The 20,424-nt window shown below is 41.4% G+C and overlaps 2 protein-coding genes across 2 annotated transcripts; one reads left to right on the top strand and one right to left on the bottom strand.

Moving 5' to 3' along the window:
• Nucleotides 1-185: 185 nt before the first annotated feature.
• crygmx (crystallin, gamma MX) lies at nucleotides 186-1,653 on the top strand. Its single transcript, XM_069663902.1, has 3 exons — nucleotides 186-194; nucleotides 821-1,072; nucleotides 1,378-1,653. Exons 1-3 carry the CDS (start codon nucleotides 186-188, stop codon nucleotides 1,651-1,653), a joined length of 537 nt encoding a protein of 178 aa, XP_069520003.1.
• A 4,030-nt stretch (nucleotides 1,654-5,683) lies between these two features.
• Nucleotides 5,684-14,597, bottom strand: aldh18a1 (aldehyde dehydrogenase 18 family, member A1). Its single transcript, XM_069664891.1, has 15 exons — nucleotides 14,463-14,597; nucleotides 12,999-13,103; nucleotides 12,735-12,893; nucleotides 12,135-12,225; nucleotides 11,674-11,798; nucleotides 10,608-10,752; nucleotides 10,155-10,228; nucleotides 9,912-10,011; nucleotides 9,488-9,708; nucleotides 9,204-9,341; nucleotides 8,848-9,043; nucleotides 8,561-8,682; nucleotides 7,716-7,902; nucleotides 6,007-6,102; nucleotides 5,684-5,880 (listed from the first exon to the last, which is right to left on the bottom strand). The coding sequence occupies exons 1-15, from the start codon at nucleotides 14,580-14,582 to the stop codon at nucleotides 5,684-5,686; spliced, it is 2,076 nt and encodes a 691-aa protein (XP_069520992.1). The 5' UTR covers nucleotides 14,583-14,597.
• Nucleotides 14,598-20,424: the final 5,827 nt, after the last annotated feature.

Below are 20,424 nucleotides of genomic sequence, written 5' to 3'. Positions count from 1 at the left end.
CTTTGACAGAGACAAAGAGGCTGCCGCAGCTTACCAGTCCTATAGTGTTCTGCAGTCTATAGAGCGTGCAGTGCTGACACAACAAAGCTTTGTTTCACATTTGCAAAGCCCTGATCCCAGCAGGGTCTATAAAGAGGTCTGGTACAGCCTGGCATCTGGTCTGGTCTGAACTTAACACAGTTGCAATGGGCAAGGTAAGCGTGCAATTTCAAATCTATATAGACAAAGCAAATCAAATGTGTTTTTTATTGATTATTCGCATCTAAAGGGTGACTAACTCTAAAACGGTAGTTGGACTGAATATGACTAAAAAGACCCATTAAAAAGAATCTGTTCTTGTCACTTAAAAAGTCCTTCACTGACTTTTTACTCAACCTTTTGGGGGTAGAAACTCTTAAATTAAAAGTTACAAAATAGGATTAAGTATTTTTTTGGTTATCAGTTATCAGTTACTGACTGATCCAGGAACTTTAATTCCTATGGAATTAGGCAAAGACGTTTTTCTCTTTATTAAAAATACCACACGCCATACAGTATTTTATTAAACTCCACCTTTGGAACATCATTTGGGATTTTCTTTCATTTTCCCTTAAGCTTATCTATTCCAGAATTTTTCACTTGCAATTACTCTTTACAAGACCTGTGTTGGATAAAGTTAACTTGCATACCTGCCACTGAACACAAAATGGTATGGCTGGGAAAACTGTGCGGACAAAAATTCAAGTAGTTTTTGGTTTAAGGGTCTTCACCACTGGAGCACAGATAGTCATACATATAAGGTATGTTGTCTTTATCTTGGTGATTATGTCCACCCATCCATTATGTGCAGATAATCTTCTACGAAGACAGGAACTTCCAAGGTCGTCACTATGAGTGCAGTAGTGACTGCCCTGAGATGCAAAACCACTTCAGCCGCTGCAACTCGATAAGAGTGGAGAGCGGTTGTTGGGTGGCCTACGAGAAGCCCAATTACGGCGGCTACCAGTACATGCTGCACAAGGGCGAGTATCCCGACTACCAACGCTGGGCTGGCTTCAATGACTGCATCCGCTCCTGCCGTATGGTGCCTCCTGTGAGTTTTATCTGATGCCCTAACCTGTTTGCAACAATGTTTCTGTAGCAGAGCCAGTTTAGAATCATTTAGTTCTCAAGCCTAGTCCTACTGTTTTCAGCATTCAGTGCCAGTACCTGTGGCTATTTTAAAACATCTCTTTTTGACTTGATCTTTGCAAAAACTGTGTCAAAGGAAAGGAAAAGTATGGACTGGGTCACTGGATCAGGACAAGTTTAGTACAAGAAAAAGGGTTTGTCCAACAGTTTCTGTTAAATTGCGTAAGATGCTGCCAATATTTTCATCTATCATTATTTCTTCCCCAGTATAATGGGAACTACAGGATGAAGATCTTCGAGCGGTCTGACTTTGGAGGCCAGAATCTGGAGCTAATGGACGACTGTCCAGATCTGAACGAGCGTTTCCACACCCGTGACATCTCCTCTGTCAATGTCATGGAGGGCTACTGGATGCTGCATGAACACCCGAATTACAGGGGACGCCAGTACTTCTTGCGTCCTGGGGAGTACAGGAGGCACAGCGAGTGGGGAAGCACCAGCCCCACCATCGGATCCCTGAGACGTGTCACTGAGCTCAACTGATTCCCAACTTTTTTTTACCCTTCTTGAACCCCACTGTTAAGCTTTCCACCCTCTTGTTCTCTTAATGCCAGCACTGTTTGAGTTTGGTCTCAACACTGTGGTGTCCACACCTGAAATCATACATTTTAACGATGGGAGTTTTGGTGTGTCTAATGTTGGATTCTGGTTTTGTTGGGTTGCTTTGCATTGTTGGGGAAAGTTTAACCCCAACTCTGTGCTCAAGCAATGCTCACAGTATATAATGATGATCTCTTTTGCTTTGGTCGTCCCATAGCAAAATGGTTTGCCCCGCCGGTCCCCAACCTCCTGTCCTACTGGAATCACAATAAACGAAAACTTGATGAAAGTCAACTAAAGGGAGCCTTTGTTAATTTTCTATTGACTACTACAGCTGTCACTGTTAAAAGATCAGGGGGATATGGCTTTTCATAAATCTGAGGAATATTTTCTCTTTATTATGGTGATTTAACTTTAGATTCATCAGGCCACAGTGTTAGATGTAGAAGTGTAACCACTGAGGTCCTGGTAAGACCAAGAGTTTCTGCAGTTTGCCGGGATATTGTCATTCCACATACACAAAGAGAAATTATCAAGGAAACAGAAGCTTATGCTTTGAAGTTGAATATTAAAGAACAGAAAAAGGGGTATCTGAGGATGGGCATGTAGGAGTCTTTATGAGATCACATGGTTCAGAGTAAGCGCGTTGGGTCCATGAAAGATGCCCATATTAGATCCACATCACAGGGCCAGAGACAAGTCAAAGAGTTGGAGTCAAAGTGGCCTGGTATTAGCCCCAAGCATCAAGCTCTCTCAGAACAAAAAACAAAACCCAGTCCACATCCCTGCTCATGCATTTTTCATCAGCCCAAGATACTGAACCCTTTCAGAAATAAATATCAATTATTGAAATTGTTAATTAGACGCTGCGTAATTGGCGAAGATACACATGAATAAATAACTTTGACCATTAATTATTGATTCAAAAAAATTTGAAGCCCAGCAGGGAGTGCATTTGAGAGTCTCTTAAGATCAAGCGCAACAAGAAGTATGAGTTTTGGCCTTGAGTAATGTCCAATTAAAGGACTGTCAGCTTTGCTGTACAAGTCCAGCTATTTGCCCTCATCATCCTTTTTATATCTGTGGACAACAATACCCAGCAGACAGCACAACATCAACAGGGTGCAGCAAGGGATCTGATCAGCTGGGGTCCAGGGGCAGTGTCAGATAAGAGATGAGAGTAAATGTACAGGCTGACAGGCCGCAGACATAACTGGAAGTTAATGTGAGGTTGTGAAGGGGCATCTGCTTCAAATATTAACCAATTTCAGGAAGTTAGCACTTTGGACTGACATAGAACTACAGTAAAACCAGCCGCTGGTTGATTATGTTTCTAAGTTAATGGTTAGAATCTTGCAAATTTTAGACACAAAACAACAACGAAACAGCCTTACTCAAGGTTGCTGTATTTTCTAATCGTAACATCATTTAAAATCCATCAGTAGCCACAAAGCTGGTACTTAAGTGGTAGACAGAAGTGCGGTGATCATAGACAATATGACAAATTATATTTCTTATTGACATGGCTTTTCTCAACTTAGATCATCAGATTTTTTGATGTTTCGAGAGAAATTTATATTGACTCAGCTTGTTTCTTTTGATCGCTTGGATCATGAGACATTTCAGGAATTATTTAGCTGGGAATTTTAAGAATCTGATCGATCGGGTTGTACTTTCTTGCCAAGATATGATATCTTCAATGCAGAATCGGCCGCTTGACTTTAAAATAAAACAAAGGAATATCTGCCCATAATCTTGCAATGGAGCCCATTTCTACGTAAATAACTGTCGTTAATTCTGCAACCAAGCATTCATTCTGACAATTAAATAGGTTCTGTAACTGTAGCAAACAACTTTGACGCATATATTATTGAAAAATACAATTCCACGACTCTATAAAACACCGTGCATCAAACAGGCATACTCAATGTCCCTGGATTGTTCCTCCTTCTCTACCTCAAGTCATTTATATATTTTCAATCACTTCGCACATAAAAGGACAAAAGAGTGAGATCCGAGTTTTGTCTCCCGCTTCATCTCTGAACCCTTTGGACTTGGTGATGGGGAGCTGATTGAAGGGTAAGTAGTGCGTTTTGGAGAATGAATTCTTTAGATGCTAGAAAAGAGAAAGAAACAGAGAAACCCAGAACAGAAGCCTGTGATTCCATTATTAGTCTCAGTTCTCCTTCTCCCTCTTTTCATTTCTGATGGCTGGATAATTAAACCTCTATAGTATTGTCTTCCATCTTCCTTGCCCCACTTCCAGCAATGCGAATTCCCCTATGGGCAACTTTAAAAAGGCCCTTTTTAGACATCTGTTTTTCAGATCAGTGCGACTTTTTTCCCATTAATTTGTGTTCTTTGTGAAAGTAGAAAAGAAAGTGCCAGGACAGAGATGAAAATATGTGTAAAAATCCTCAACACTTCAACTGTAAAAATCAAAGAAGGTAAGAAAAATACCCAAAATATCTTTTTTTTTCTCCAACATTTTTTTATTCTACTGTAGAGCTATTAAACAACCCATACCAGTCCTTAAGTGTGCATTGCAAGACATCAGATGAGAGCTCAGAGGCTGGAATGTTACAGAGCTTAATTTAAAAGCAGTCGCGCTCTCCCCTCCAGCTTGAAGGAGGCAGCTTGTCAATTACTGTTCCTGCTCTGACAGAGGCTTTGGGCGTCACAGGGAACAAGCAGGAAAGCAGCAAAGCATGGAAAAATGAGCACAACTTGTAAGAATGATCAAATAAATACAATACGGTAAATAAAATGGATGCGTACAAGATGTAAAGTATCTCATCTTATATTGCTGTATAATAAACAGGCAAATTTCTGACACTGTTCTATATAAATGGTCGCCATAGTTTAAAGTTGTATGTAATTTAGTTCTATTACAGGACTTCTTCAAATCTGTAACACACCCAGATATAGTTGAACTAACATTTTTATTATGAAATGACAACCTATAATGATTTAAGTCCATGATTGAAATAACCTAGACCAGCACCTCATCTTTTCAAACTGTACATTCAGAAATAAAAAAGACTTTAACCTGGAAAAACAAAAGAAAATGATATTTCATGAACAAAGAAAGTACCTACAGAGGGTAATAAGTCATTGCAATCATCTTAAATTAATTTATATAATTATAGCTGAATTTTTTGGAGTGAAAAGAATATAATATACAAAACTTAAAGCTACTGTGCGGAACTTTCTGTTTGTGTTGCTTTTGGCGCCTCCTGTGGACAAAGCCGTACCTCGTCTCTTTTTGCTGATTTTGTCCCGTAACCAAAAATCCCATCCTGCTTTCTTTCAACAGTCATGGAAAATGTTATCATAATTAATTTCAGTCTGTTTCATAACCAGCGCAGAAAATCCTCACAGGAGCTTTAATAAATGAAAGACTCTTTAGATTAAGATAAAAATGCCCATCATCAAAGGTGTGTACTCACTTACCTGCTTGGTTATCTTTAAAGGGGCTTTACACAATGAAAGGTTAAAGTAAGCACATTTTGTTACTGGTGAGTGAGAATATTTTCTTCTTTCTCATTTACATTTTAAAAAGGTTTCTATCAATTATTGAAAAATCAAGTCCTGAGATTGCATTTTATATATCGCACTTCAGTGTTCATTTGCATGGTCTGAGCTAATGAGTAATGGTGGAGGTATAATGTGTTTTGATCCTCCTGAAGGAAGTGTAACTTACCTTACTTATATAAAAGTATCATAAGCTGAGGTAGAATTAAAAGACTGTAAACTCTTACTCCATGAATAACAGTTTAGTGTGAACCGGGAGAGCTTTCTGGTTGTGCTGATAAAATGGATCATCCGTGTGTTAAGCGTCTCTCTCCATGCTGTGTGCTCCAGAGGTTTGAAACAGCTACATGAGCCACTACCTCCAACCATAAGCCCAGGGGGGCTGCTGGTGGGCAATGCATTCATTTTGACCATTTTTAAGACCAAGTGAGTCTCTGGTCTAGTTGCTGTCCCTCTGCCCGGCAAGAGACTGTGTAACAGGCAGGTTTTCATGGAGGTACTTCATTGTGCCATGCTCAGAGAAGTCAGCTGCTGTGTGCCCATCACCTCTGAGAACCCACTTGGTGGTGAGCAGCCCCTCAAGGCCGACAGGGCCCCGGGCGTGGATACGAGCTGTGCTGATGCCTACTTCAGCCCCTAGAGACGAAGACAAAGACAGGAGAAGAAAGGCAAGTGAGGGCTTTATGTGCAGTTGTGAGAATAACTATCATATGAACATCAGTGTAGAGTATAAAGTCTTTTGACAATAAGAGCAGCACGTACCCAGTCCAAAGCGGTAGCCGTCAGCAAAGCGTGAGCTTGCGTTCCAGAAAACACAGGCGCTGTCCAGCTGCTGCAGGAACTGCTCTGCTGTTTCCTCTGCAAACGAAAGACAGCGTATTGATGCTACTAGCTCACACAACCATCATTTACATGAGGAATGAGATGCCAGAAAAATGGAGTTGAAATGATGCATTCATTTAGAGACAGAGAGAGAGGAACACCGAGAACTTCCCATAATTAGGGGTATTTGTTGCTGCCATCACAAGCTACCTATCAGTTCTTTCATCTTGGACAGAAGGTCTAAAGCTCCGAATGTCATCAGGAGAAATCCTCAGGAGAGTTTCCATTTGGCTTAAATACTGTATCCAGCTTGTGTACGTGTTTATACGTAGCAAATATGGCATTAGGTAAAAATAACAGCATGATTCACTTATATATTCTTTCTACCTTTAAATCTATCTATCTATCTATCTATCCATCTTTACATCCATCTATCTATCTTTACATCAATCTATCTTTACATCTATCTATCTATCTATCTATCTATCTATCTATCTATCTATCTATCTTTATATCAAGCTTTACATCTATTTTTACATCTGTCTATCTTTACATCTATCTATCGATCTATCGATCTATCGATCTATCGATCTATCTTTACCTCTAACTTTACATCTATCTACCTATCTACCCATCTATCTATCTTTACATCTATCTAACTGTCTATCGATCTATCTTTACATCTAACTTTACATCTATCTACCTATCTATACATCTATCTATCTATACATCTATCTATCTATCTTTACATCTATCGTTACATCTATCTATCTATCTATCTATCTAAACCACTGCGTACAAATCAATGCATTGTGGTACCTTCTGTGGCCACCAGATGGCAGCAGCTCATCCTCCACTGCAGGTGAAAATAATCCTCAATGTAGAGTACACTTTCCCTCGCTCACTCTTCTCTTTCAAAAGGTGATCACTGTTTCTTTGGTCACATAAAGACGTCAGGTGTACAAGCTGTTTGTACCTCTGTTTGTATTTTAATATGCTCGGGATTATTTCTAAGAAAGGTTTTTTTGTTTGTCCGTGTGTCCGTGTTACAAATGAGGCCATTTATGTGGGAAAAAAAGACTCTTAGATGTTTATGTTACACGCTTAGTTCAAAATGAGCTGATTAATTAATGTGTCCGGCAGTGTGTTCAGTCTTCAACACTGTCCACGTGCAATATAGTCACAGCCTTTAAAGCAGGAAATACTTTAGAGACTGTGCAGAATGTTTTCTATCAGCATTAGTAAGAGAGATGCAGCGAGATGGCTCACTTAAAAGACAAAAAAGTGTTTAAACGTGACCCAAAGTTATGACGCGGACAAGTCTTTTAAACTGGGTTTTAGCATCTGCTCTCCTTTTTAAATGGGCTCTGTCCCCCACATTAGAGTCGCACAGGGAGGCTGTGCACTCATCCTGACAACAAAGTGTCACTGCTCATTAGTCACTGCGGCAGGAAGTGAGATGGACGTGGAAACGGAATCAAGGGAGGAGGAGGCAGAACTTGATGAATATGAGACGCAGACATGAACAGGCATGATTGACCGTTGAGGCCGTGGTGTGGTAAGACTGCATCTTTTGGTTTTGTGAACTCTTCCCATTGAAATTGCAAACCCATTAAAAAATACTTGCGCTAAACTATTCGACCACCTACCGTTCTCTGTGACAACAACGTCCGTGTGGGAGCTGCCATACTTGTGAATATGATCCACAGCCTCCTGCATGCTGTCCACCACCTCCATGCAGCACTCCAGGTCCCCGTACTCGGTCCGCAGGGACTTCGCCTCTGACGGGCTGAAGGTCAGGTAGGAGGCAAACCGAGGGCCTGCGTGAATCTTTACCTAGAGACACCACACGTAAAAATACGGTTAATAAGTTGACATTTTTTACTACGTATTTTTATGTTGGATGATTATTGAATTATAACATTATTTCCCACTAAAAAGTAACTATTATACCCCTTTCCCGGCAAAATTAGTGTGTTGACACAGGTTTTTCAGACCCGGGGAGACCCGCTTATAGATGCTGATTGTCTCTTTTCCCATTGCCAGTGAGGTATAAACCTGTCGGTCTCTTTTCTGCTGCGTCACTGTCTGACGTCACAAACGCGCTGGAAACAGGGTTAGTAAACAGTGAAGATGTAACGGTGGTTAGGTCTTTTTTGTATCTATTACTCATTCAGTCTGTGTTTCAAACTCGACACATTTGGAACTATGTTCGAGCGCTGCTCGGACGGAGACGGGCAGAATTTGTAGCTGAGAAGACAAGGAGTCACAGAAGTTACCGACGGAGCATAGCATCGCGCCGGAAAGAGGGCGGAGATTAGCGTGTCGACCCGGGTTCCCATCAATGCCGACCGGAGCTGAGGCGATAATTACCCGGGTCTACTGCAGAGTCATTTGATCTGGGTCTGAATGCCGATTGTAGCCTTTCCCACTAAGCAAAAAAGCCGAGTGTTAGCGGTGTTAAATAAACCTTCTTAATGCATTTGGTGTTTACCCGCTCAGTGCGCAGCATGTCAATGATCTGGTCGAAGAGTGGAGTCCTGAGGATGTCCCTGTGAATCAGCAGGGTTTCCATGGCATTACATGCAGCTGGGTAGTCACACTTTGAGTCTCTGACTGGAACAGAAAAGATTCAGTCGGTTACTGACATATTCATAGTTTGTGGTAATCTTAAATACAAATCCACCAGAACTACAGCAGTCATTTTCTAACATTTGATAAATTAAGGTCTTGTGTTATTCGTAAATATGAACGTCAGCAGGGAGATGTAAATATGCTGACCAATTTTGATGACTTTGTCGATGCTGGCTTCAGCGTCGACATAGACGTGGCAGATTCCCTCGCTGTGACCCATCACCGGGATGCCCTTTGCCGCCCGCTGAATGTCCCGCACCAGCTGGGAGGAACCTCGAGGGATAATCAAGTCGATCATCTTGTCCAGTCGGCACAGATCCTCCACCTCCTCCCGAGTGCTCACCTTATGATAAATATAAGTATATATAAGTTTGTCAGTGGCAGCTAGGAATACATGTTGTTCAGGCTTGATTTTTAGCCAGATTTCTGTATTCCTAGTCTAGAAAATGTCCCATATAAAGGTTTTTGTTGCCTTGTCAGAAATATGCAGGGAGGGTATTTACCAGCTGAACAGCCTCTGTGACTCCGTGCAGGGAGAGGGCCTCCTGGGTGAGCTGGTGGAGGACACGGTTGGTGTTAGCTGCCTCCTTGCCTCCTTTCAGCAGGAGCGCGTTGCCACTTGCTATGGCCAACGCTGAAACCTGGAGAAAAACAAACAGGTCTTTTGACATCTCCATATGTTTGTTTCATTTCAAAATTCTCTAAATACCTTAAAAATACATATAAAAGAATAATTCAACATTAAATTGACAGATCAGTTTGTGTTACTGCTGCCCTGCCTGGATACCTGCGGCAGGCAGTCAGGTCGGGCCTCGAAGATGACCAGCAGGACTCCGATGGGCACAGTGATCTGCTCCAGCTCCAGGTTGTGAGCCACCCTGGTCCTGCGCAGCACGCGGCCCACGCTGTCCTGGGCGGCCACAGCGATCTGGCGCAGGCCTATGGCCAAGCTGTTGAGTTTGGATGGAGACAAGCTCAGACGCTTCAGCATGGCTTGTGGCAAATGGCCTGTAGAAAGAAATGAGGGAGAGGTGACACTCTTCAGATAGGTGATGGGGATTGAGCTCTTGATAGAGGGTTAGCCTGGGTCGCCCTCTGGTGGAGAGATAAGAAACAAGCTGCCCATTTTAAATGTTTTTAATGATCTCTTAGTAAAGTTCATGTTGCAGTATAAAGAGTACAATTAGATTTGACTGTTGATTTTCTCTTACCTGCATTAACAGCCAGGTCCATGTCCATCTTGTTGGCAGCCAGAATCTCCTCCTTCCTTTCAGTCAGCAGCTCTGCTAGACTGCAGATGATCTCACCCCTCTGCAAACACAGTCAATAAAATGCAGGCAGGATTAACTTGCAGCACAATGATCCACAAGGGGTCAGCGTTTCTCTATGTCTGAAATTTAAAACCGTTTATAATCAAACAGACACTTTTGTTACTGTTCAAAACAACATGTCACCTGCTCTGGGTGCAGAGATGCCAGGGTTCTTCCGGAGTTGCGTGCCATTTCTGTCTGCTGCTCCACAGTCGGTCCTGTTGGGGGGCGAGAGACAGGACAGACTTTAATACAACAGCAGTACCTGTTCTGTATTTGGTCGTATTAAGATTTGTTTCTAATAACGAGCATGCCTTCATGTTATAAATGTAGTTAACAAAAAATACAAACATGTCTTAGTGTTATTCTAAGAAACTCGACATCCCCTTAAACTCCTGCCCTCCTAAATGAGGGTAAGATGAAAACAAAACCTCTTTAAAACATTAAAACTAAATATTGTAAGATTCCTGAGGGGATTTAGTGCATGACTGTTCCATGTGTGTTCCTAATAAATAGGCATGTAATATAAAAACAAATATAAAACAAAAGAAGAAGAAGAAGATAAATGGAGCAAGCATTCAGCTCAAGTAAACTCACCAGCAGGTTTGATCTCAGAGAAGAAGGTCCCCACCTTCTTGCCCTCCACAATGTCAGTGATGACATGACCTGTTACTTTGGGGTTGGTGCCGTTTGCAATGACCACCGAGGTGCCGCCTTGCAGAGCCCAGAGCGCAGCCTTCACCTGTACAAAAGGTTCCTTTAAGGCTGTACTTGAAGTCAAGACTTGGCTACTGTATAGTTACATGAAAAGAATCAGAAGTCAACCAAATAAAACATGAAGTTACAAAAAGCGAAAGTTTTTCAAAAGAAAAATGCAAATTGGATAAACAAATCTCATTTATGTTGGGTTTTTTTAAAGAAGAGAAATCAAACAGACTTCACAGTGTCCAGCAGGTTTTCAGTGGTGCTAAGTAATTCTGACAATTTTGGAGTTGTAGGCAGTGGTGGGAGAAACACACATACAGCACACCTTTAATACATGTAAAGTAGCTGTAAAACAATGTTGAACTAAAAGGCATAATATAATACAATTATATAATAATATAATTACACACATCATTATCAAAATGGCCTCGCTAATAGCGCACAGTATGTCTCATATGTTATTGTCTCTAATGTGTTTTTAATTTTCTGTCCTTTTTTTGTTGTTTTATTTATTTTATTTTTTTCTGAAAACATTTATTTATTTTAAAGTTTCCTTCTTGTGGTTTTTGTTTTAGTATCATTTATACCTCTTTAAATAATTTCCTCATTCGACAGAATGTTTACTTTTATTTCATTTATTTGGTCGTACATGCTACTATCTGTGTATTACATTGTTGTCGTTTTTAGTGTTGAAAACTCCAAAATAAATCATATATTTAAGTATAAAAAGTTACAAGTACTTCTGCGGAAATATGGCCGATATAATCACTTATGATGTTAACAGATTGTTAATATTGCAGCATTTGTATTTAAAAGCATTTTACACTTGTAGCCTGGTGAGGGGAAGTTAGTTTTAGCTACTTAAAGCAAGAAGATTTGCACTTTGCACTCTGATAGATGTCTACTTAGGTAAGGTTTTAACTAGTTTGAACATAGTGACTGAAGAGTTTTAACATACCTTTGCTTCCATACCTCCAATCCCAACTCTGGACTTTGTACCATAGGTGATAGACTGCTGATCTCCCGGGTAAAAGATGTCAATAAGCTTTGCATCATCTGTCCCAGGGGGGCTGTTGTACAGTCCTAAGAAATAAACAATGTTTTCTTTTAATACTCACACCTACATGTGTCTCGAAATGGGCACTCTGCTACATGATCCTTAAAACATTGATATGATAGTGATTCTAAGCTCGCCTTCTGAATCTATTCAATCGATTGATATTGACACAATTATGTCCTCACACACATTGTGCAAAGCTATAAGCATCAATTTCAGAGGCAGAATGCTTGTGTTTGTCTCCCTCACATGACTCTCTACTGACCCTGAGAGAGCTGTTTTTTTCCCCCAGTGAGGAGCGCAGACAGATGGTGTTGTTACCTAACAGCTGACCCAGACTGTTGTTGTGGTAACGCACATACCTTCGACGTCAGACAGCGCGATGAGCAGGTCAGCCTTCATCTCTACGGCTAGCCGCGCCGCCAGACTGTCGTTGTCCTTAATGCTGATCACCTAAAGATGCAGAGAATTGCTGATGTGAGCTCCTCGAGACGTAAATGCAGGGGCAGGAAGTCAGCCATCTGCCCTTTAACTCACTGGAGCTTTTTCCTAAGGGCAAGCTGATAAACAGAACCAATATCTAATAGTGTTCTGTGCTACTGTGCTTTCTTCTATGACCACATTGTGACTCTAGGGCAAGTAAATAAAGACTGGCAGAGAGTGAAGTGAATTATCTTCAAGAATCAGAAGAGTTAGTTATTTGTGCAGGAGAGCAGGTGAAGGAGGCGTCTACCTACAGGAGTTAGTCCCGGCAATGCCACATGCCTTAACGGTCGAGGGCAGAGCTGATGAGGTAAGGCAGGGTGGCAGAGGTGTTTCAGCGTGTGTGTGGATTAAAGTAGCTAATTAACAGTGACTGTCTGTGATGTATGAACTCTGTCTCTCCCAGTCCGCTCAGCACCCCTGCTGCCACCGCTACCATCACCGCTACGAGCGTCGCCCCCCCTGCTGTCTGTACCCACATTTACCCCCTGCAGGTCGCTGTTGGGCTCCGGGGGGGGCACCACGGCGTCGTTGGTGTTGATGATGGGCACGATGTTCATGCGCATCAGCTCCTGCAGCGTGCTGTTCAGGTTCTGCCTCTTGTCATCATCGTGGAAATCTAGATTTGTCACGAGGACCTGACGGAGTAAGGAGGTAAGAGTAGAGTGACAGACAAAGACTGAAATAAATTACTCTGTGTAAACATTTCAAAGTGATTATTTTGCTACAAAGTATGTAGGTACCTGTGCAGTGCAGGTGCTGTATTGTGTAAACATGGCCTCATACAGGGCCATCAGGCCGCTTTGTCCAGCTGCAGCACAGGCCCGAGCCTCAAGCACTGGTATAGACTGCAACACAAATGAAATACACGTCTGGTTACATTTAATCTGGTAGCGATTGCATCAATCTTAAACCTCGCCCCAGTGAAACCTTCCTGTTTAATAATGTTTTTCAGTACGCTTTGAAATGTCAGATTGCAACTGCAGTGTATTGTATAATAAAAATAATAATTTATAAGAAAACAGTATCTAAAGTAGGTTGAGAAAGCAGTCAGACAGGGACACACAGGGATATCATGCACTCATGTGCAGCTATAAATGGGGCAAAAAGGTACCGGAGCTCTGCAAGGACGTTTTAGGAAATGTTCTTTAAAGTAATAATCTGAAAGATTTTCATTTAAATAAATGTCTGTTAAGTCTCTATCTATCGCCGAATGAGGTGACACAATGGTGATTGAGCCTATGGCCCACTGATGAAAGCCTTTGCATTTGCAGAATTACGGACAGAAAAATCACAAGCGGCGCCCAGTTGGTGACGCGTTTTCCATCACCCAGCAGTGGTTGGTCTGCCAGAGAGGGTAGGCGGAGCTAAGCGGCTGCTTTTCCGCTCTCTGTGAGTGTTGCGAGTAAACAGTAATCTACTATGGCTGAACAAACAACAAAAAGATCGATGACTACAGATACAACTTCAAAAACAAGTGAAAATCCAAAGAAGAAGAAACAAATTGGACGCTCAGATGAAGGCAAACAATGTAAAAAGGAAAGCGACCGTCAGCGAGGAAAATCAAGAGTTACAACCGGAGCCGACCATGAACGTCACACATGCAACACCGTCTGGATATCTGGGAAGTGTGTTCCCGCAATTACCGGTTATCACCATAGGTGCCGCCAAAGAGAACGAAACTGAGATCTTCGAGATCAGAACTTTAATTTCAATTGACAAAGTATTATTTGTGAATTTGAAGGCAATCTGAAAGAACGGCTGTCTAGCCACAATGGATGCTACTTCCACTATCATACTGAAAAATTACACCCATAATAATTTCTAGCTGAGGGCCCTCTTGAATAGAGAGTACAGGTTGTCATTAGAGTGAGACGAGGGCCACTGGGCTGTTAAAAAAAATTGGGAACATATATATCATCTATAACAAATGTGCCTGACAGACATTATAAAAGGACATTGCAGTGATTATAGCATGGCCTTAGCATAATGTTATGATCATGAAGATACAGTCCAGAGAAAAATACTGAACATTATTCTTCACGATTTAAGACAAAAATATTGGGTGTATGGTGTATTTGTTATGGTGCCACAGCACCGAGGTTGTCCCCAAACTGAATGACTGAAACTACACCTCCAGAACAGCGACAGCAACTTTTTGTTTGTGTCCGCGTGTTGGTTTATACTTTACCTGCACCTTTTCTTACCATGTCTTTGAGCTGATTGTGCCCCGAGTGCAGCGCCTGTCGGACACTTTGGGACAGCAGGATCTCGTGCCTTAATCTCTGCTTGCCAAAGGCCACAGCTCCACTGGTCACAATCATCATCTCCCTGCCTTGGTTCTGCAGCATGGCCACCTGGACGACAATCCACCCAATTAGGAATCGCACAGAGCTGGGCTCACAGATTATTGTTTGTTCTGCTTCCCTGACTTGTGAGTAACTCACTTACGGGTTAATTTATCACAGAACTTTAAACACATGGCATCAAAGCTTGTATTTCCTGCTGGTTTCCTTCTCCGGCAGGAATTTTCTACAAGACCCAAAAGTTATTCTGAAGAACAGTTTGTGCTGGGTTTTTTTGGAATCTCACCTGCTCCACAATGGAGGCCAGCCTCCCCAGAGCCAGGCCACATTCGTCGCCACGCGTGACCACGGCACTGCCGAGCTTCACCACGATCCTCTTGGCCTGACGCAGTTCCCCGCGGTGCGCAAAAGAGCTGCCATGGGCTCTACCCTGGGCGGCTATATAGAGGGAGAAGATGTAGTTTTGTAGTGAAAAAGGAACTGTTTTATCACTTACTCAACTGTGACTCTTTGGAAACACACAAGGACAAATACTGTAACTTTGAGCAACATTAAAATCTATGTGAATGTATCAATATATTGGTATATTTCCAGACAAAGCACAGCATTAACATTTGATAACTGTGCAAACAAGCATGTTTTGCTGGCTTGTTGGTTTCATTGATTACATGACCGGAACAAACAGAGTTCAGCCTTTGCCTACATCCATCTGTAACCTGGAAACAGATAATCACGGCCTTCAAAGTGCCACATCAGCAGGGCAAGCTGAAAGGCCTGTGCTGACATTACACATCTCTCTGGAGCAATGAGGCGCATGAGAGAGACAGACAGAAAGAGAGAGAAAAGAAGGAGAGGCTTATGAGTTCTCATACAGACGAGTGGGAAAGAAAACTTCCTGCAGGTGCAAAATTGAAGTCAAAGTTATGAGGGTTTGTTTCTACAGATGCCTATCACGTAATGCTCTGCCTGCAGATCCTGTATTGACTTTGTTTAAAACATTGACAAGATGCTGAAAGCATTTATAATATTTGAGTAGAACATCAAGACATTCTTAGATTTGAAGGTAAAGGCTATTTAAGGCTTGTTTTTTGAGAGGAATTTCTGTTATTTTTCTGTCAATGGATAAATCATACAGACTAGATCATACAATAAACGTTTAAATACCCATTAAAATATCACCAGAACCTTTGGTGACCTCTTCAAAAAACATTTCAAACCAAAAAGAAGATAAAACCTTGCAGAAAATTGTGTGAAAATGTGCATTTTTGCTTAATCTCACATCAGAACAGATAAGTGTTCTGTCAAACTTTTGCTAATTGTTGTAGAAACTAAGCATGCATATTACATCTGAATCATTTATTTTTCTGTAATCCAGGCAACTGAATGTCCTTGAAGGCTGCATAGTCTATACAGTGTTTACATAGAATATATGCAGTATTTACTGTAATACAATGTGGCACTACAGCATCGCTTGCCTTGTGTCAGTGGTCGGATGAGCAACCGGCATACGTGTCTCTGGAGATCCAAAGAGGTCCTTGAACATATTGCAAGCCTTTGCAGCAGCATGGTCAGTTAAATGCCTTTACAAAGAGACAATGAGTGGGAAACACACAATATTAGCATAAAAGATATTGAACCGTTGTTTCCACCAATACAATTAGAGTATAATGTTTCAATGGCGACAAAAAACTGAGACACAGTATCCCAATGTACAGTGAAAATATAATTATCCCACTGGTTCCATATGGGGAAAAGTAAATACAGTATACTGTACAGTTACGTCGTACTTACTGAGCCTCCTGAAGTTGCGGTTTAGCTTGTCCTGTGTTTGTACCTGTCCTGTAAAACTTATTTTATTGACTCTTGTTCATCTTCTTGAACCCGTAATTTTTTCATTTATCATCCAAACAGTTAAACAGAGGTGGTCTCTTCATGTGCGCGACTCCTCCCCTAACTGCACGAGCTGCTGATGAAACTGTCAGTGCTGTTTGCAACTACAGCTGTCGTTTCACCAACTTTACCACTGCGACCGTAATTTATTTTCTATTTACGTTAAACGTCTGATAATTAATTTCACACACTAAGTACATTTATTGTTGCTTTTCGACATGAAAGAGCACCGTAAATTGGCGGTGAAGTGGCAGGATATGGCGTCAAGCCGGCCGGCGAAATGCGGAAGAAGAACGGAAGTGACGTCTAAGTTCATAAACGTGACAAAAACTCCGCCTCTTGATTTAAATGAAATAAGGAGGCTTGATTTGCATTACGTTTTATGACAAACCATAACCAAAATAGCCAATTTTGAAAAAAATTTACACCTGAAAAGATGTATGAAGAAATCCAGTAAACACAGGCCTATTTTCCTTTGAACATGAAGGCTACTAGAATGTGAAATAATGTTTTACATGTTCAAACAGTGTTTTGGCTAACAACATAAGCTTCCAGAGGTGTATCCACTAGGTTATATTAGCGTTTAATAAGTTAAAAAGATTGTAAGAGAAACATGAGATTTTAGATTATTATGACAATGCTACTTTTTTCTGAAGAGAGGTCAGGTGGTGTTTTGCAGTAAGGTTAAATTTAAATACACAATGCCTGCACCATCCAAAAGGCACGAGGTATAATATTTTTTGGCATTTTGACTCTATTGAAGGTGCTCTGTGGAGTTTTCTAGTTGAGTTTATATTCAATTTTACTCACCCAAACATATTGTGTGTATCATTGAGCTTCGAGTGCTAAATGGATTAAATTCCTCATAAAAATTATTCTATAAATAAAAAATACATATTTGTCAAATTTTGTCTTCTGCATCGTTTACATCCTCCATATTGTGTAATAACACAATTTCATTAAAATATTACAGTGTATTACAAAATACAGAGCCTCAACTAACCAAATATGTTGCCTGAATTTCTTTTTTCAATCTAAAACTAATGGGATTACAAAGGGGTGTCATCTTTCCTAATTGACAATTCACCTGTGCAACTTTCATATGCACCATGTGGTGGACAAATCACAGGGCCACGGTAATGATGAAAGTCGTCTGTACCTGTGCCTTGCTGTGACTAAATAAAAAGTAACCCATTGCAGAGTTGACTGACACTGTTGGACTCCCGCTGCCCCTAGGACCAGAGATAACGAAATTGGCTCCTGTAGCTCTGGCTAAATGTGTATTATTTCATTATATCTGTCCTTTTGTTTACTCTGTTGTCCGCTTTTGTCCTTTATCTGTTCTCCTGTGTTCCTCCCCGCCCTCGCTCTTTTATCTGTCCATCTGACTCAGGGGAAGGAACTGACCTTACCTTTCTCCTGGCTCAACTAATCCACTAACTATATTTGTGAGTGTGTGTGTGTCTGTGTGTGTAACCTGCTGCAGGTCTGTTCATTTCAGTCCCTTTGAAGTGGACAAAATATAGATTTTCCATCTTAAACAAACATTGTCATGAAATAAAATGAGTCCATTATGGAATATCAGTAAATGTCCATAGGAAAGATAGATCACTTGGGACCTCACTAGACTGAAAATGAGAGTGTAAATGTAAAAGCCTGTTGATCCGTGGCAGTTCAACCATGTAATTCTTTGGATGAAACTCATGTGGTTAGCTTGAGGATTCTTTGGAGGACTTTAAAATGCCATGCAGTAATTGAGTTGTTTTGTGTTGGACTGTACACTACCAGTCAAAAGTTAACAATCTTCCTTTTACCCTGTACAGATCTCCCTTAAATTTTTCCAATCTTTGTCCAATGTCCGTGTTCTTTGCCCATTAATCTTTTCTTTTATTTGCCAGTGTCAGATATGTTTCCGTCTTTGCTACTCCTAGAAGGCCAGCTCCCCAGAGTTGCTTCTTCACTGTTGATATTGAGACCGGTGTTTCGCGGGTACCATAAACTGATGCTGCCTGTTTGATGACATTTGAGACATCTGTTGCAAACTAAAGTACCCTTCATTTCTCAAAAGAAGAATAGACTGACAATTTTTGGAGCGAATTTGACCTTTTTCGGCCTTTTTGAGGTTAGAAAGAAAATCGCTGATTGACCCGTAACTTTTGAGTTATAACGCAGCCTTTGTGTGCTTCATTCATTGCAGCTCAACTCATTATCTCCGTTTTAAAAATGGCAGCATGTGTATTGTTTCTAATATGAGCATGTGGTTTCGGAGCCACTCTAAAATAGCTCTAGATACGCAACTATGTGAACCCCCCCCATTCTCAGCATACATACACAGTCAAGCTGAACAGTTATTTGATGAAGAAGCGGAGAGAAGAACAGAGGAGCGGAACAGTCAACCGAAATTTATCAGTGGGAAAGTTCTGAAGAAGACAAATCATAAAGGGAGAGATTTCCAGGAAAAAACATTAGCAACATAAAGATCAAGAGGGGGAAGATCTTGAACAATCAGCGTGAAAAGTGAGTTGCACCAACTTTTTGTCATCCAAATGTTTTTGTGAATTCAAATTAATATATATCTTTCTTTAAATGCATATTTTAAAGCATGAAAACTATCAGCATAACGCTTTGCAGCCTGCATCATGTAATTATGGAACGAAATTAAGAGAAACTTACATTCTTGCAAAAGAACAAAATACAAGATCGCAGGAGGAAATTGCCAAAAATGGGAAGATCATGGCAAATTAATAGTCAATTTTACTGACCATGGACTTATGCAGTCATGAGCATTGTCTCAAAACTAATGATGCAAAATACAGCCAAATTACTGGTATCAATTAATGAGGCTGCAGTGACATGTTAATGGTGCAACATGCATCACCTTCCAGCTTCAGTCTATATTTTTCAGTTATTTTTGAACAATTCTGTTTGTACCGAAATGAAGTTAAAGCGCGTCTGTCTGACAGGACTGGTGTCTGTGTTCGGTGGAGGCCGCAGTGATGTGCAGTGTGGGTGCAGGGAGAGCCAAGCTGGACTGCAGCGTCCTGGAGGAGGACTGGCAAAGAGGACAGAGCTACGCGGCTCACTGGCACAGCCTCGACCATGTGCCGCCGCCGCATCAAAAGTATCCTCCACATTAACAGACTCACAAAATTAATTTCAAAATAAAGCAAGGGCTTAAAATAAGATGTTTGTGACCCTCTAACAGGCTGACAGAGACGGAGGCAGAGCGCTCAGAGAAACACAGAGAGGCCAGAAAGCTCCTCCAGAGATTCCTCTCGGGGGCCATCAGCAAGGATTACCCACAATCCACATCTCACTCAACCAGACGACCTCGTCAGCCTCTGGCTGACCCCTCTGCCAGGATGGGGCCGAAGGGGCAAGAAGGCCAGCATCACGTCCAGGAGGAAGTCTGCTGTGTGAGCGTGAGGCCGAGGAGTGTTGTGTTGGAGACGAGTGGGAGGAAGACGGTGGTGAAGATAACGACGCTGCCGAGGTTCCTGGGCTGAACGTTGGTTCTTGGTAAACATATGAAATATTTCATCGTGCAAATTGTGATATTAGCACAAAGACAACTGTGTTTTTGCTTGTAGCTTTATTCATTTTGTTTGTTTGTGTGTAATAAAATATGCTTGTTACGAAGTCATTTGTTTCATTGGTTTAAATTTAATACTTCCATCGACTGGCAGGATCCCACAACCCAAATACCTTTTCTCCCTTGGACGCTGCCATATTTTGGATGTCTGAAAGGGGTCAATATGTGCCTTGTGTGCGTGTGTGTGTGTGTGTGTTTGTGATTGTACTTCAGCTGCCAGGGATGAACGAGGTGTTAACAGACTCCCGGGGAGAGCACGTTTGATTACTACATGGCTGTGCTCCACATTGGTTCAGCTGCTGCTTTGAGCGATGCTGGGAATAGATGGAAATATAATTCAATCAGGGGGATGAAGCTCGCTGTTTTGTCAGCTGGCCACTG

The sequence above is a fragment of the Semicossyphus pulcher genome, unplaced genomic scaffold (assembly GCF_022749685.1).
Source record: "Semicossyphus pulcher isolate SPU_LCO1_2020_fin unplaced genomic scaffold, fSemPul1.0.p SCAF_16, whole genome shotgun sequence".
Classification (NCBI taxonomy): domain Eukaryota; kingdom Metazoa; phylum Chordata; class Actinopteri; order Labriformes; family Labridae; genus Semicossyphus; species Semicossyphus pulcher.
Note: the sequence above shows the minus strand (reverse complement) of the source record. Positions and strands in the feature narration are given on the sequence as shown.